At 43.6% G+C, this 18494-nt stretch overlaps 1 protein-coding gene across 9 annotated transcripts in view; it reads right to left on the bottom strand.

Annotated features, from left to right (window-relative positions):
• The window catches only part of KDM6A (lysine demethylase 6A), a 280386-nt gene that overhangs the window by 144806 nt on the left and 117086 nt on the right, over positions 1–18494 (bottom strand). For all 9 annotated transcript variants that reach the window (XM_073359011.1, XM_073358944.1, XM_073358964.1 and 6 more), the window contains one exon: positions 4369–4427. In XM_073359011.1, coding sequence (XP_073215112.1) covers positions 4369–4427 — 59 coding nt within the window. The remainder of the gene's footprint in view (positions 1–4368; positions 4428–18494) is intronic.

Here is an 18494-nt window from a genome sequence, read left to right as displayed (position 1 = left end):
CATGGCCTATGGAGAAAAGATTGAAAGTACTGGGTATTTTTTATCTAAAGAGAAGAGAAGACGAAGACGACCTGAAAACAGACATCAAATATGTTAAGGGCTGTTACAAACTGCTCTCCATGTCCACCAAGTGCAGGATGAGTCGTCATTGACTTAAACTGAAGCAAGGGAGATTTAGGCTAGATATTACCAAAAAACAAAGTATTGATAAGCACTGGAACAGGTTACCTAGGGAGGATTTTTAGAACAGGTTATACAAACACCCTTCAGGGATGGTGTAAGTATTTTTTGTATCTTGGAAAGCCAAAGATATTGTAAAAAAAAGATTAACAGGATTTCCCAAACTGACTATTTCAATTACTTTTTAAAATGTACCTACTCTTCATTGAAGACATTGCATAAAATTAATTACAGATCTTATCAAAAAACCATCAAAAACTCTTCCTTTTCCCTTCACCCCAGCAAGACAGATACTTACCTGCCATTAACTCACTAACATCCTAATTAACCCACCCCATCCTCAAAAGCCTGCAATCTTAGCTGCATGTCTCGGAGGTAGATGGATGTTATATGCCACACAAATACCAACTGAATTGGGTGGACTTGCTGCTTTAAAAGGAATGTAGTTTGAGTGACAATTCACTCCATCTGGCAGAAGACAGGTTTGAGGCTTGCCTTGCAATCTACATCGGACTGCAGAAGTAGAGGTATGTAGTACCTAACTGTATGAGTATGCTATAAAGCAGCTGGAAAATGCGATTTCCAGCTTGGGTAGACCTACAAAATCTTGTGCATTCAGAATAGCCATGAAGCCATGGTAACATGGGCAGCAGCTCAGGCTAGCTGCCTGACTATATTTAATCCCACCCAACACCGTGGGTTCACACAAGCAGCTAGCCCGAGCTGCCACCGATGCCTCTGCAGCCATGCTGCTATTTTTTTGTGTGCGAGCTTGAGCTGAACTAGCTTTTGTATGTCTACCTAAGCTGAGGGGATGGGTGGGAAGAAATCACATCTCCAACTGCTGTGTAGGCAGATCCTAAGTACCCTTGCACCAGCTCCAAGGATCATGTGATTCTCACTAATCTGAAAACCCTCCACAAATGTTTTAAGAAATCAAACGCACTTTATGTGATTTCATATGCATTGTCTACACTAACCATTTTCCCCTTGTAATTTCCCACTGTTACCACCAAATGCAAATTCCCCCATACAGCAATAGTAGAGCACTAGTGCAAAAAAGGTGCCAGCAACTGCCAGTGTTTTAACCACATCATCCAGAGAGACTGGGGGCTAGTCTACACTGGCAACACTAAAGCGCTGCTGCTGCAGCGCTTTAACGTGGCTTGTGTAGTCGCAGCAGAGCCCTGGGAAAGAGCTCTCCCAGCGCTCTAAAAAACCACCTCCACGAGGGGCGTAGCTCCCAGCACTGATACACTGTTTATACTGGAACTTTACAGCACTGAAACTTGCTGTGCTCAGGGGGGTGTTTTTTCACACCCCGAGTGAGAAAGTTGCAGAGCTGTAAATTGCCAGCGTAGACAAGCACTAAGTGGGACTAGACAATGTAATGATTAACATGATAGCAGCCAGTCAACACTGGTGCTCTTTTGGGTGTGCTGCATAATCTGCAATGAAAACTTTGCAATCCTGTAAGTAACACTGAAGAACTGAGCTAAGGCCCTAGTCTATTAGCTTCTTAGGCCTCCCAATTGTTTGTCTTTGTTCCTACATATAATTACATTTAAGATTTGGAGAAAACCAATCTGAATCTGCTAAAATAAAAATAATGGTTTCCACTATTTTGGTAGTACAAACTATGACAACATCCTTTGCAAACAGAATTGGGGTAGATCTCTATTTTGAGCATTATATGCTAGAAGATAAGAAAGGGACTCAGGATTGCAGTCCATAAGTCATATATTGGCCTCTTCTTCCTGTTCTATGCTCAACCCTAGACTTTTTTAATCTGGGATCAGTCATGTTGGCTAAGTAATAGAAGGTAATAGATTTTAAGATTTTTCTAAATCCTTTTTTGGTTTTGTCCTCACGTGGTTTAGGTTCATTCTCGTTAATCATATCAAGCCAAATTTCCAATGAGACTATCATAATAAAGTCACCAATCTAATCTGTCAGATCCCTTGGAAACCTCCATTACTTACTTTTGTAAATTTAGAGCCTCTTTGTAGATTGTTACGCAGATTGTGTAGTATGGTTCAACAACAGCAACATTCAAAATATCTCAGTTGCAAAATGAAACTCGATGTTTTGCTCTCCACCTTCAATGGACTTTTTAATTCAATAGCACATTTGATTTAGGAGACTAACTTCTGCATTTTGAGATGGGCACAAATGCTTTCATTACACAAATTTTACTTTAGAAAAAAGCATCTTATTTTATAACTTCATATCATCAATCGTTTCTTTCTGACCACTCCCCTTTAACTTTAGGCATGCTGAGTCAAGTAAGTTCACACAGTATCTGGTAATTACTCAACAATTATCACCCATTTACTGTATTGATCAGCAGCTTTCACATTTCCACAGTTCGTCTGAGAAACAATCATATAATGACAGGTTTCAGAGGAACAGCCGTGTTAGTCTGTATTCGCAAAAAGAAAAGGAGTACTTGTGGCACCTTAGAGACTAACCAATTTATTTGAGCATGAGCTTTCGTGAGCTACAGCTCACCAACACTCAAGAAGACTGAAAAATAAGATAAGCTAGTCAGCTTTATACAGATACATTATGATGTGCACCGCCCACTTTCCAAAAGCTTTTAGACTGTAGCAAACTAAGCCCTATAATAGTACATTACTCCACCCATTCCCTTATTTAACAATGAATGAAAATTCATTCAATCTACTAGCCCAATACTCTCTCCAGTCACCAATGACTTCACCCATTCTCCTTCCCCTCTCAGCTTGCAGACAACAATTCTGTCATTTTCTTCTTGTTTCCTAGTTGGGAAACAAACCAGTAAGACCACCACTTCTCAACTTTTTGGAATACCGATTCTGAGATACAAATTAGAGTCCATTGTTTCTACTATCAAAAATTTTCAAATACATTAAAATTGTGCCATGAACAAACCAGAAGAATAAAACACACTAAGTTGTTTTTCCCTAGAGAAAAAAACTGTTACTCACTTTCTCGTAGCTGTTCTTCGAGATGATCATAGAATATCAGAGTTGGAAGGGACCTCAGGAGGTCATCTAGTCCAACCCCGGGATGCGTTGCTCATATCCATTCCAATTAGTGTGTGTGTGCCACGTGCAGAGTCATTGGAAAGTCTTTCCCCTAGGAGAACCACTTGAGTTGGCTGTGGAGCCCTCTGGAGTGGTGCCTTCTTGGCGGTGAATATAGGGCCCTGCCGAATCAGTGTCTCCTCAGTTCCTTCTTGTCGGCTCCTCCGACAGAAGGGAAGGCGGGTGGGTTTGGAATGGATATGAGCAACACATCTTGAAGAACAGTTACAAGAAGATGAGTAACCATTTTTTCTTTGAGTGATTGCTCATATTGATTCCAAGCAGGTGACTCCCATGCCTTACCTAAGCGATGGGGTCGGAGTTATGGAATCATGGACTGGAGCACGTCTCTACCATGCTGGGAAATCGTGTACTGAGTGGCGAAACTGTGCTTTGAAAACCACGTTGCCACCCTGCAGATCTCTTGAACAGGCACCTGGGCCAGGAACACCGTTAAGTAACTATAGCTAAACTATCAAAACTACAAAACTCTAAACTGTAAGAACCAGGGGAACACTTGAGAAAGCAAGCCAACGCAGTTCCAATGACTGTCACGGGTGGTAAGAAGGAATGAGGAAGCGCCGGGTCAGCAGGGTCATATACTGAGCACCACGGAGGCGCCACTCCAGGGTGCTCCACAGCCGACCCGACCAGTGCTGCCAGGGAAAAAACTTTCTGACAACTGTGCACACAGCGTGCACACACCTACTTGGAATCGATATGAGCAATGACTCAAAGAAAAACAGGTTTTCCCACAACTCAAAGGCAATGGTTCCCAACCTGTGGTCCACAGACCACCCGTACTTCACAGAAACCCATATGGTCACACTGGAAACAGAGAGCCTGCATACCTGATGATTCATATTAAAGGAAACTAAACATACATTAGCTTTCTATTATGTTTTTCCATTTAAGAAATTGCCATAGTTGCCACAAGTTATGTTATGGTATCTTAAATGGGAGAGATGATACCCAGGACAATCTGTCACTTAAGATCTGATCAAGACTATGAAAAGTTTTAAATCCCCTGAACAGAACGTGAGCTGGTTTTGAAACATTCACATTGTAACAAAATATAAACAAAAGCATTCTGATAAAGTCAGGATTTATTCACACTTACCACTGAAACGCATTGTACTGGAAGTAGACCAAACCAAGGCCATATAAAAAGGCAGCGTTCTGTAAAGAAAAGAAACACTGCTTAAAACTCAGATAAGCATACATACATTAGGGAACTTCAAACCTATATTTTTGCACATTCTTAAACACATGGCTGATAGAAAGGCTGTCGCCAATATCAGATATTCTATTTAGGGAGGCTCTCAACATGATAGAGGGCCAGAGGGGAGCAGATTTAAAAACAAATGTGATTCACTCGAAAGCCTGAATTTTCTTTCTGAATTTGAGACCAAAATGCTACTTATAGAGCCATTTAATAACAAAAATATCTGACCATTCTTACTGAAGTGGGATATTCTGTTTTGTATTAGAGGAACAAAGGGGAAGGTAGGATGGACAGAAGTCCTCAGTTTAAAATGGGAAGATGAGACAAAACATACCATACTACTATAGTCATAATTATAAATATATACTACTATAAGTAGTATATTTAGAATATACAATTTTTTATTTCAGTATTTAACTACTATACCACTAAGATAAGCCTGAAATTTGGCTTAAGAAAAGTCCATTTGTCACTAATACTAGGGGAAAGGCCATCAAGCTCTGATTCCTAACAAGTAATTATATTTCTTATTCACCAATCATCAATTTATCAGTAGCTTTTCTGCAATTCACAAGTCTATTAATTTATTTCCCTGCTTTGTAATACTATTTACATGGGGGGAGGGGATGGGGAATCAACTGCACCTATGCAACGTAACCCTTTTCTAAGGGACTCTTCTTTTTAAAGAAACTGATCCTTAGATCCCAAGGTGATAAGGCAAAATTTAAGGCTTTTTAATTGGACATTTATTAAGCAAGTGTAAGTAATTTGATAACATTACCTTATATTTACTAAAAAAACGGAAACTATTACATAAATAATCACTTCATGATGATGATGCAGCAGCAGTAACATACTCAAGTTTTTTTGTATTGGAGGTTACCATCAGGTTATAAGACAGAACTTGATTACACTACCCACAACATGTTTCTTGAGGACTGTCTTAAAAAATGACAGACAATTCTGTTTTTATTCATATTAAGAAACCAAAACAAGCCGAAGTTTGAGTATGTGCTGGAGGATCATCAAGCCTGAGATCTGATGGACTCAAGGACGGCAGGAAGTTTCATAGCCAAAGATTCCTCAGGAGCATCATGTGTCTAACCTCATCCTATTTATATTAAGAGGGGATCCTTTGATTCATCTGCCTTAGATATTCCCACCTGTGGTGGTACCTCACAGGAAGAGGCACAATCAAGACAGAAATCCAACTAGAAGACAACTGGTATCCAATGCAGTTCAAGGAGCAGTGCCGGTGAGTAAAACAACACAAGTGGATCCCACCTATGTCTGCACCATACACAATTTCCATATAGTTCCAGAGTGAGGTGAGGGAATGTCCCACATCACAAGACACTTTCAAAAGGAGTTGAGTAGGACCACATCTGCAGCAACAAATAGATGCAGGGAATACTATGTGCTATTAGCATAAACTATGGTGAGATGTCCTATAAAAGAACCTAAACAGAATGTAATACCATATAAGCGGCAGTGAGAGCTGCTAGTCCTGCTACTGTGAAACCAACTATGAGCTGTACAAAAGTATCAACTGACATTTTTAAAGTATTTCTGGCCCTCCGGTTGAAAAGGTTGAACACAACCAGGATAAAAGATCCCTAAATAAGAACATAAGAATGGTCCTATTGGGTTAGACCAAAGGTCTATCTAGCCCAGTATCCTGTCTTCCGACAGTGGCCAGTGCCTGGTGCCCCAGAGGGAATGAACACAACAGGTGATCATCAAGTGATCCATCCCTTATCACTCATTCCCAGCTTCTGGCAAATAGAGGCTAGGAACAACAGCCCTGCCCATCCTGGCTAATAGCCACTGATGGACCTATCCTCCATGAATTTATCTAGTTCTTTTTTGAACCCTGTTATGGTCTTGTGTAGCCAGACAGCCAGCCCCCCCGCCCTCAGACCAGCATTGCTGGAAACACAGGAGGAAGCTGGAACAGGGCACTTAACATATATTCCAGCACAGCCTTTGAAGCTGTGAAAAGCACAGGTGTGCTGCTACAATGTGCCTCTGGGAACAGATACAACGATTAAGCTCACAGCAGGCAGAGGCCCTGTGACAGACATGGCTCTTAGCCCCTACTAAATAGCGTGATGCACACACACCAACATCCTAGGTGGGAAAATATTTACCCTGATAAAAGAAATGTCCAGTAGTCGACACTTATTGTTTCTCTCCCTTGCAAGTGTAAACTACTCTTGCGAAAGCTGGCGTCACCCAGACAGACCAGCCTCAATTTGGCATAAGAAAGGAGAAAGAGAATAAAGGAGTACAGAGGTATAAGTAGGGGACCTACAGCACCATGATTTTTGAGTGCTTTTCACTATCTATCTGCTGGTCAGATAAGTGACAGCCTCCCAAGGCTTCTGCAGCTAAGAGGGTCCCTAAGCCTTGTCCCTTCTTCGTCTTTCCGCGGAACTGAGTGACCGATCCTGGCTTGGCACCGCTGGAATCGAGAGATGCAAGGAGGGTAAGAAGCACCCACACCTGATCTCCTATCTTTAGTGTACACATATTTTGAAATAGAGCTCTATACTTTGTTTTCTTTCTTTGGGATTGTGGCTTCAGTTTTGTAACTTGTTTGTGTGTGTAACATCTCTACATTTAAATAAGTAGGCACTAGCAATTTTGTAACCACATGATTAGAATCTAGCTTAATAAATTTTGGTAACCATTTGTGCATAAGCCTGACTTGTTTTCTCTGGTTTACTGTAAAGCAGCCGACACAATTAAAGAACCTCAGCCGTTTTGGCTCTAAAGCCTGGCCATTAGGTGAGAGTACTAAGAGCCTAGCGTTGAGTTGTGCCGCCTCCACGGGGCAAACTCTTGGGGCACCTGTCAGTCAATCCTGGCTGCCCGCTGCGAAGGAGCTCTGAGCTCTAGCAGTTAAAGTCACGGGTGGTTAGGACCTTGGGGCATCCGTCAGCCTAGCCCGGGCTGCCCGCCACGAAGGGACAGTGCGTCCTAGCAGTTAAAGTCACGGATGGTATAAACGGGCATAGCTGGCACCTCACCAAACATCCTTGGCCGTCGGCTAACATCTTGGCCTTCACAACATCCTCTGGCAAGGAGTTCCACAGGTTGACTGTGTGCTGTGTGAAGAAATACTTTTTTTTTTTAAACCTGCTGCCCATTAATTTCATTTGGTGGCCCCTAGTTCTTGTGTTATGAGAAGTAGTAAACACTTCCTTATCTACTTTCTCTACACCAGTCATGATTTTATGGACCTCAATTATATCTCCCCTTAGCCATCTCTTTTCCAAGCTGAAAAGTCCCAGTCTTATTAATCTCTCCTCATATGAAAGCCATTCCATACCCCTAATAATTTTTGTTGCCCTTTTCGGAATCTTTTCCGAGTCCAACCTTTTTTGAGATGGGGTGACCATGGATTTATATAGAGGCAACATGATATTTTCTGTCCTATTATCTATCCCCTTCTTAATTACTCCTAGCATTCTGTTAGCTTTTTTGACTGCCACTGCACATTGAGTGGATGTTTTCAGAGAACTATCCACAATGACTCCAAGATCTCTTTCTTGAGTGGTAACAGCTAATTTAGACCCCATCATTGTATGTGTTATAGTTGGGATTATGCTTTCCAATGTGCATTATTTTGCATTTATCAAATTTAAATTTAATCTGCCACTTTGCTGTCCAGTCACCCAGTTTTGAGAGATCCATTTGTAGCTCTTCACAGTCTGCCTGGGACTTAACTATCTTTAGTAATTTTGTATCTTCAAATTTTGCCACCTCACTGTTTACCGCTTTTTCCAGATCATTTATGATGATTTTATTCTTACATTACTGATGCCTTTCAAGCATCCTTTAACTATAAGCTGAGGAAAAGGACAGGACTGAAGTAGTGGAACAGTATATAGCACTATCCTTGGGCAGTTGTTAAAAACAGTTGAACTGAGAAAGACACAAAAAGAAAGTTCCTTGCACCTACAGTAAACAATTTGCAAAGCACAGAATCCAACTAGCAATCCTTTATTTATTTAGCAAGTCCTATCTGTGGATATCTCAACCTTGGTAAGGCACTTCCAGACATCTTCCATGGGAGAGGCAATGGAGAGAGCAAAGTCTATTTTGAGGTTAAAGGAATAGACCTCCCTGAGCAGAATGTCAGACCCGGAATGCCCAACCCAGGAACACAAGACAAGGGGACGCCCAACCTGGGGGATGCTAGTTGGAACTCTTAAGGGGAGAGGGCAAGGCTAGTCCTAGACAAGAGGTTTTGGAGGAGCCACAAGTTCCTCAGCCACTCCCACAACCTAGCATAAATTCTCCTGGGCAGCAGGGAAACACCAATAGTATGCTACTGCCGTGGTAAATCTGGGAAGAACAGGACAGGCTTCCCACTGATGGAATACAGCTATTACGGGGTGCTATTACAGCCAAACTGGTAGGCTGGGATCCCTATTCAGAGATCAACACGTAAACCATATAAAAAGTGTACCCGACCACAAGTCCTGATACAAGAAGAAAAGACCTTCTGTAGACAGTGTCTGAAAGCTCATTCTATTATGTCTGACCAAGGTATAGGCAAAGCCAAGATACATTCTTACAAATTTTTCTTCGAACAGCTTGAGGGTGTCAAGCTCTTTAATAAAAGGGAAGAGGATGGAGGACACTATGGCTGCTTGTGGAACAGCAGCAACAGAGCGAAGCTGTCCCCATCCCTGGAGCCTCAATCAGCTCTGTGCCCACTTAGTCACACCAATTCATAGGGGCTCTCCAAATCGTAGAAAACACTTTTGAATTTGATATGCTCCGTAACAGTCAAGATGACTATATGATAACACCCCTCTTCTTTAGACCTGCACACTAAACAGCAGGACAGAGTCTACAAACCAAGCTGGGTTCTCATGAAATATCAAGTTTTGCAACCACAGGTCTAAAATAAATAGGAAACTGAGGAGGGGAGGACATGGACACACTTAGCAGTTCTGTGTAGTCTTCCTGGGTCTACCTTGAGCCAATCTCTCAGTAATTTTCCAGGACTGTGAAAATTTAAATTGATGAAAACTAGAAAAAATGCTTAAAAACTGCCGATCTTGGTTTTAACACTGATGACTAGTAATCTCCGATTGATCCCTAGACCCTACAGTATGCATCTATAAACCTTCCAAAGAACCCAGTAATTAAGATTTGTGTGTCTTCCCTCAGCCTACCAGCTGGATTAGAGATAATGGCGGGAGAGGAGGTGATTTTAAAGATTTTCATTTTTATTTAAACATGACATGAAAGCTCTACAGACATCTAAATGGTCCTATTTCTTTTGGTCATTTCCAGGTTACAGCAAGGGGGGGGGAAGACAAGAAGACAAGGTAACTTCTTGTGACATTAAAAATTGTGTTTAATACCAGAAATCAAAGAATTCAATGCAGTGGAGGGAACAATACTGGGATTATGAGGACACTTTTTGATGACATCACAAATCCCAGAAATAAAATCTAAATAGTATCAGTCATGGTTACAGACGCTGCTGGATGACACTACACTCTTCTGCTTTGCAGACTTTGTTCAGTCTCAAAATTTATTTATACACAAGTCTATGCAACAATGAAATCAATTAATTATTTGTAATGCTTCATTTATTCTAATTACTATCACTATAGACACTAGTACCAAACTGCGCTCTTCTACTCCAATGCACTCAAAGATCAGCATAGTTCTTAGACAACCTACATGAGAAGGCTGGAAGGAAGAAAGTTGTCACTGATAAATATGATTTAAACAAACGAACACACAAATTCTAAAAAAACTATTCCTGTGGATCCCATTGTAGGTGCACACCTTTCATGCACACAACAGCCATCCTTTTAAAGCATCAGGGTCTACTGGAGCCATGCATGTGCCCTCTACCTCCTCTTGCTCCCATGTGAGGGCATAAAGGGTGAAGCTGTTGCAACCATTCCCTAGTTCCCACACATATTCAGAATGCCATATGCTGAGGACACTGAAAAAGCCAGAATGCAAGGCTGTTCATGGGATCGACACTGACAACACCTTAAGAATCATAGTTACTATAAAGAAAGTAACCACTTTTTCTTTTCAGTATGTATCAGTGTGAATCCCACTGTAGGTGACTGGTAAGCAGTGTCCACTCAGGATGGTGCGATCTGAGGAGCTTCAGTTGACTCAGCTGAACCATTCTACCAAACATGGCATCAGACCTGGTAGCTAATTAAAGACAATGTTTGGCAAAGGTCAGTGGGTTTATTTTCTCCTGCTGCAGAGTGGCATTTTGAGAAGACCAGTAAGTTAACTAACTGGTTCAAGCTGGAGCTCACTGACTCTCCTAGTCGAGGTGAGGACAACCAGAAAAATCCATCTTCAGGATAAGACGATGAAAGGAGCTTCTTCTTTAAGTGAGGCCCCATATGTATTCCACTGAGGTTTATGCGCATGCACCATGCGCCTGGAACCAGAGCTATTCAAACTAGTAGTGTCCGTCAGTCCACGTATGCGTCCCTGCATTGCCTCCTGGTTTTGCCTAAGGCAATAATGGGCAGGGCAGGCCAACCGCATCTTCAGTTCCTTCTCACTGCTGCATGGTCTGAGTCGGAGCTTTTGTTTGTTCTTTCATTCTTTGACGCAATTCCAGATTTCCAGAAAAAAAAAAATCTGTTTGTATATAGTTCAGATTTTACTGATTTTGTAGCGGTTTTAGAGTTTGTAGTAATTTTTGTAGGATTAAAGACTTTTGGACACTGCTTCAGCAGCTTCCCACCAACCTCTCCTCCCCCGTCCCCAGCACCCGTCTGGATACCGGATATGCCAAAGACATGGGGATTCAAGGTCTGCACTTCCTGCCCTTACTCATTTTTGCTCACTGACGAGCAGCAACACCGTCTGTACTACTTGGAGGAAGCCCACATCACGTCCAGGTGTACTATCTGCCTCTCTTTCCCTGACCATACCAGGAAGGTCAGGCCTTACACTTTAAGAAGCATCTCCTGGAGATTGCCAAGGGGCCGTACATCAGCCTGAGCAATCCAGGAGTGCGCCTCATACTGTGGCATCTCAGTCCAGATCCACGGGTACCAGTCCTATGGCCCCTGTGTCAGTGCCTAGCCATGAAACACGGAAGCACACACATAAGCATAGTAGTAAAGCTTCCTCCAGATCCAAGAAAAAGGGGGCATCATCCACGAGTTCTGGCCACGAAGGTGGGACACTCTCCAAGGCCCAAAAAAAGGAACAAGTCATCGCATTGTTCACTGGATCCATTGGTCCTGGGCCCTGCATTGGCTCTGCTGGTGCAGTGTGAATTGTCGGTACCAAGGCAGACCCCCTTACATGGTTCTGTCCATGGACTGGGTGCCATTAATGCTGGGGAGACTCAGATGTGCTCCTTGCCCTTGTGAACTTTTATTCCTGGATCAGATAAGATCTCTGTACATTCTGGTCCATGTTCCTACAGCATACCCCATTCTGTCAGAGCCCCCATTCATACTGGACTGTGGTTCCTCTGAGTTGGAGGATTTGGACACTACACCTGGTCTGCTGCTTCCATTCCAAAAGCATACCTACCAGAGTTCCAACGGCACCATAGCAATACACTCCCTAGTCTCAGCCAAGGAGCCACTGGTACCTGGCTCCAGGAGCACCGCCACAGAACATCAGGATCAACCATGTTTGCCATATTAGAACTCATGACCCCAAATTCACATTCAGAACTGCCTTCCTCAACCCGGGAGCAATCCCTTGGCTCACCACTCTGTACTTCATTGAATAAATGTTCGGAACCGGGGCTGGACAATGCGCAGGTCAGCCTAGCTCTGATGGTACCAAGGGATCCAGAGAGGTTCCCATCATCATCCCCGAAGGAGTCTGTGTTGTCGATGTCCTCCTTTCCCCTGGATGACTGCCGTCAATTTCACGAGCTGCTCAGGTGGATAGCTAATGCCCTTCAGTGCTCATTCGAGTGTCCACAGTTCAGGACAGTCAGTATCAACTACTAGACACATTTTACATGCATCAATACTGACCAAATTGGCCCTACCGATCAATGACACCATTCTCTAACCAGCACACGCCATGTGGCATACCCTGGCCATGTGCATCCCCACCCCAAAGGGGGCAGAAAAGAGGGACAATGTGCTCCCCAAGGGGTCTGAGTTTGTTTTCCCATCCTCTGCCTAATTCCCTGGTGATCCAGGCTGCTACAGAGCAGGCTGGGCAACAACATCAATGCTCCACGCCTCTGACAATGAGGGCAAGAGGTTAGACCTTATGGGTAAAAAGGTCTTTTCTTCAGCCAGCCTCCAGTTCCATATCTCGAACTACCTAGCACTGATGGCCAAATATGACTTCTTTAACTATGGGCAGATGGCAGATTTTGCAGATAAACTACTCCAGCAGGATCATGCCCACTTCCAAGCTATTTTGGAGAAGGGAAAGTTGGTCTCCAGGACCATACGTCAGACTGCGGCTGATTACACGGACATGTCTTTGCATACAATGGCGAGTGGAATCATCATGAGGAGGGAATCCTGGCTACATTCCTCTGTCTTCCCAATGGAGATACAGAGCACAACCGAGGACCTCCCTTTTGATTAATCACACCTCTTCAACCAGAAGACAGATAATTCCTTACACTCACTGAAAAACCCTAGAGCAGTGGTTCTTAACCTTTACTGCAGCCTGCATCCCTTTGGTTTTCAAAATATGTTCTCGCGCTCCTTATCAAAAAATGTTCTCGCACCCCTTATCAAAAATCTAGATAAAAAATTTATAATGTTAATAAATACATGTCTTGCACCCCCAGAAAGGGCATCTCGCACCCCCAGGGGGTGCGTGCACCCCACTGCTCTAGACCCACCCTGCGATCTTATGGCATATATACGTCAGTGCCGAAATGAAAATTTGTCTGCCTGCTGCATACACAACAACACTATAGAACCTCCCCAGTTCTACTACCAGTGATCCTACAAACCCTCCACAGAAGTGCCCAAAGGTCCAGGCTCATCTGCCTGGTCCACTAATGCAGCCGTCCATGCAGCAAGCCCAATCTTCACATAAGCGATATTTCTGAGTGCATCTAGAGAGCTATCAACCACTTCGCACCCCAACACTATTGCCAATCACCCCTTTTAGGGGCCGTCTCAAACTCTTTCTACCAGCATGGAGCACAACTGACAAGTGGGTCCTGGATGTCATTCAACACAATTATATAATCAGTTTACAATGCTACTTCCCCTAAACACCCACTCCCTGAGCCCATTTCAGAGATCATTCTCACAACAGTATTCTTACCCTGGAGGTGGACTCCCTCCTGAAGAGAAGAGCAGTGGAACCAGTCCCTGCAGTTTTTCAGGACAGAGGGTTCTGTTCAGATATTTCCTACTGCCCAAACAGAAAGGAGGATGGAGACCATTCTTGGATCTCCAACACATCAACTGTTCAATTCACAAACCGAAGTTCTGCATAGTCACCTCATGGTCATCAGTCCCTTGCTAGAAAAAAGAAGGTGGTTAACACCTCCTGATATGCAGGATGCTTACTTCCATGTTGACACCCATTCAACCTACAGATGGTTCTTGAGGTTCATGGGATCTGCGACACTTCCAATCCAGGGTCCTCCCATTTGGGCTCACCACTGCTCCACAAGTCTTCACAAAAGTCTTCTCCCTGGTAGCATCTCACCTCCAATGGCAACGAGTCCTTGTCTTGCCTGACCTGGATGACTGGTTACTGGCAGCACAATGCAGAAAGGAAGCTCAGGAATTGATGGCCCATGACAATTGTAACAGACACCTCACTCAATGGCTGGGGAGCAGACTTGCACGACACAAGGAACTTGAACCACTTGAGAAGCCAAGATGTACATCAGCCTCCTGAAAATTTGGGCAGTATGCAAGGTGTGCCACATATTTTTATCGTCCATTCATTCTTGTCACGTTCTTGTCATGTTGGACAACAATGCTTGCAGTACATAAACAAGCAAGGAGGCACATGGTCCCCAGCACCGTGAGCAGAAGCAGTGAGCTTCTGGAAATGGTGCATTGCACACCATACCATCATCAGCAGTCTACCTACTAGGGACTCAAAACATGACAGCTGATGCTCTCAGCAGGAATTTTGCAACTGACCACAAATGAAAATTGCATGATATGGTAATCGCGGACATTTTTGGTCAATGAGGAACTCCAGTCAGAGACCTCGTTGCATCTCACACCAACACTAAGTGCACTGGGTACTGCTCCAGGGGAGGACTTGGTGCGAAACCACAAGGCAATGCAGGGTCACATGTGTGGATCAATGGACACTACTACTTTGAAAAGCTCTATCTCTGGACGCACAGCATATGCGCATAACCCTCAGTGGAATACAGATGGGGACCACACATCTTGACGAACCTGCAGTTACAGATAAATAACCTCCTCATTCTCAGAGTGGCTTAAGGGGGTGGTCCATGAGGTTTAGGAGGAGGAGGAGGGTTCCAAGCAGAATTCTGTCCTCTTACCAGTGCATAACGACGTACAGTTACAAACGTTATACCATCAGCTGTGCGAAGACTGAGCACAACTGTAAAGGTTCATGACAAGTCAAAATTGCCACAAGATGGACCTTAAGAGCTAAATGAAAAGCCAGCATACTTTAAATGCAGTATGTAAGAGAGAATCTTTGATATCTGAGTCTGTACTGGGTCCAAGTTGGGTTGAACTACCCATGTAGAGAACCTCTTCCATTTTGAAGAATAAGTTTTTTATTGAACATTACCACCGATAAAGACTGTTTCCAGCTCTTTATAAGGATTTCCTGAATTATAGGGAGTAATCAACCAGCCAACATCCAGGCTGTCAGATGCAATGATTTCTGCTCTGGATAAAGAATCTGATCACGGTTCTGCAATATCATATCTGGGCAGCCTGGAAGGTAGATGGGAGGTTAAGGGGACATCTGTAACATGCCCGTCAACGAAAACTGTCTTAGCCAGTAAGGAGCTACAATGATGAGTGTGGTTTTGTACCACCTGATCTTGATCATCATCCTGAGAATCAGGGGAATGGTGGGAAAGGCATAAGCAAGGCCTTGATTCCACAGTAGGAAAAAGAAACCTTATAATGAACCCAAACTCAAGCCCCAGTGAAGCAAAAGTTAAGACATTTGGGGCTGTACAGGTCTATTGTAAGAAACCTCCCATGAATATCAGCTCTGTGATGGACCTTTCCAGCAACCATTTGTAACTGGTAACTAAATGCTTGCTTAAGTCTGCTAGGTCAGCGGTTTTCAACTGTGAGTCCATGAGCCCTTTCAAGGGGGCTGGGGAGCCCCACGGCCAAAACCCAAAGCCTGAGCTCCAGCACTGCCCATGGGGCTGAAATCAGGAGCTGGGGCTCAAGCCCCAATTCCCGGCACCCCCAACAGGGCTGAAGCTGGGAGCCCTGGTGAAGACTGTTCTGGTCATTTCCATCAGGTCTCCTCCCCACCCCCCAAATAAAATTAAAAAAAAAATCATGGCCTTGTGACTGGGACATTTATTTATTAAGGAATACATTTATTCCAGAGACAGTGTTGAAATATACAGTGATCTCTGTATCAGCATCTCTTCCAGTGCCAGCTCTGGCCCTCCATGCCAATGTGGGCTCTGGTAGAGAGGTGGGATTCTCTAGCTAGTACCAGGAAACACTCTTACAGATAGAGCTACATCTATGCCTGCATGGTTTTCAGCACTGCAGTCTGTGATACTTCACTGATACTACAGCTGCGGCCAATTCCACCTCACCCTTCCACTTCTACCCTTCTCCCTCTAGGTGATTTGGAAGGTTTGTTTTGACCTCCCTGTGAGACAGCGAGCTCCATCTGGCCTGCTTCAGATCACCTTCTGTCGGTGCCAGTTTTTGTGCAAGGGTTCTCTCTGCTGGATCTTTCTTTGATACTGAAGATTTGTTGATGTCAGTATTCTGTGTTGCATGCCCACTGGAAGGGGCACTCAGATAACAAGACTACTCAGGCACTGAAGAAATTGATAAGTGTTTCTTCAGCCTCTAAGGTAACTCATCAATTGCTCTAACAAATGGAGCTTAAGACTGGCATCTCTTGACTAGCATCCAAGATGAGAAGAAATGACAAACCATGTCTGGAAAGTGGCTCTCACTCAGAGAGGCATCTGCTGTGGCTGTCCATGAGTGGTCTCAGTCCATCAACTGATGCACATTTTGGTCAGCCATTAGGGTGAGAGCACTACGCACTTAACTGGACTGTACTGGGTTTTTTGGTTCCAAATTTGTTTAATTGAGGGAGAAGATTTTTCTTCCAGTTACATAAATAATTATCAAGTGGAAAAGCTGTCAAGTAGAATTAGCAAGCGCTAAGAGATAATGGGTCAGACTCTGGTGTTCCATCTCACTGCCATAGGTGGTAAGAGGGAAGTAGGGAAGGGCCATGGCCACACCGCACTTTACACCTCCATACAGAAGCACAAGGTAGCACAGGGAGCACACACAGCCTCCAGTGGACACTGAAAATCTTTTGAGTAGCAATCTCATACGCATGCACACTTACAATGGAATCCGCAGACCTACTTGAAGAACTACCTATTTCTGGAAGGAATTATTCTCTTTATTTAACACAGAAGATCACCTACATCCAGGATGGTGTTAGACCACAAAGTACAGTGAGCTGATGCCATGACAAAACTATAAACATCCTCCCCTTACAAGAATTCAGCCTAGGCATCAATGGTGATTAGGGGTACTGCATGTGAATTATCCATGTTCTTCAATGGTAAAAGAGCAGAGAACACCTAATACCCCTACTAAAAGACTGTCAACACCTCCACTGTTGAAAGGAATAAAACACCTACTCTAAAGCATGCAATAGGCCCTCTTCCCCACACTGCTCCTTGATCAGGGGAAAGAACCCAGAACCTCCTTCTTCCCCATGCTGCTTCAAGCATGCAGGAAGGGACACCAGGTCCACCCTTCCTGTTCAAGCCTGCTGCTTCCACAGGAAAAGAGGTGGTCAGAGCAGTGCACGAGTACGTGAGCAGAAAAGAAGGGTGTCACCTATGCAATGGAGAATTTAGGGGATTTCACCTGTTCTCCCAAAGGCCCCTCCCACATCCATACCAGCCCCCATTTCTGTTTCCCCTTCAAAACAGACTAGTAGAGTTCAACGGGATGGGGAGATAGCTCAGTGGTTTGAGCATTGGCTTGCTAAACCCACGGTTGTAAGTTCAATCCTTGAGGGGGCCATTTAGGGATCTGGTGCAAAAATTGGGGATTGGTTCTGCTTTGAGCAGGGGGTTGGACTAGATGACCTCCTGAGGTCCCTTCCAACCCTGATATTCTAAGATTCTATGAAATATGCGTTACTGATGTGTTGGGGCAAAGCCCAAAGAGGACAGAGGTTTTGAAAGGGCATGAGAACATCAGATAACCTCACCTCTACGTTAAGTTTTTGGACAATTAATAAAAGATCACAGATATAAGGATGCAAAATTACAATGTCATTACAAAATTCTTTTTAACTGCATAAAATTAGAAAGAAAGGATCGTGTTTTAGTTAAGGGACTAAACTGGGGCTCTTGAGATTTTCATTCAATTCTTGGCTCAGCCATAGACTTCCTGTGGGACCATGGTGAACTTAATTGCTCTTTGCCTCAATTCTCAGAGTCACTCAAACAACAGAAACCAGAGTGAGTTGGCACCTGTAGGTTCTATTGCAATACAAATAATGTACTACCATATCAAGGTCTCTAGTACTCTGCACTTTCACATTTGTTGAATTTTCCATGGAATTTGGCATCTTGCCAAACTTCCATGGAGTTCTGCATTTTGGGCATAAAAAGTCTATTTTTTTTGCTGGGTCGAGATGCCCAACATTTTGTTCTCTGCACCACAAGGACCTGGACACAGCTTCTCCTTATGGTGAAAGCAATGCAGGGAATTCATTACAAAAACAGCACATTCGCCAACACTGCTGCCCATAAAAAGAGGAGACAAAGCAGGAATTAAACTCTCCTATTTCGTAAGTGCCATCCCCTACCT

This window comes from Lepidochelys kempii, chromosome 1, assembly GCF_965140265.1.
Source record: "Lepidochelys kempii isolate rLepKem1 chromosome 1, rLepKem1.hap2, whole genome shotgun sequence".
NCBI classification, from domain to species: Eukaryota; Metazoa; Chordata; order Testudines; family Cheloniidae; genus Lepidochelys; species Lepidochelys kempii.
This window is presented reverse-complemented; position numbering and strand designations above follow the sequence as displayed.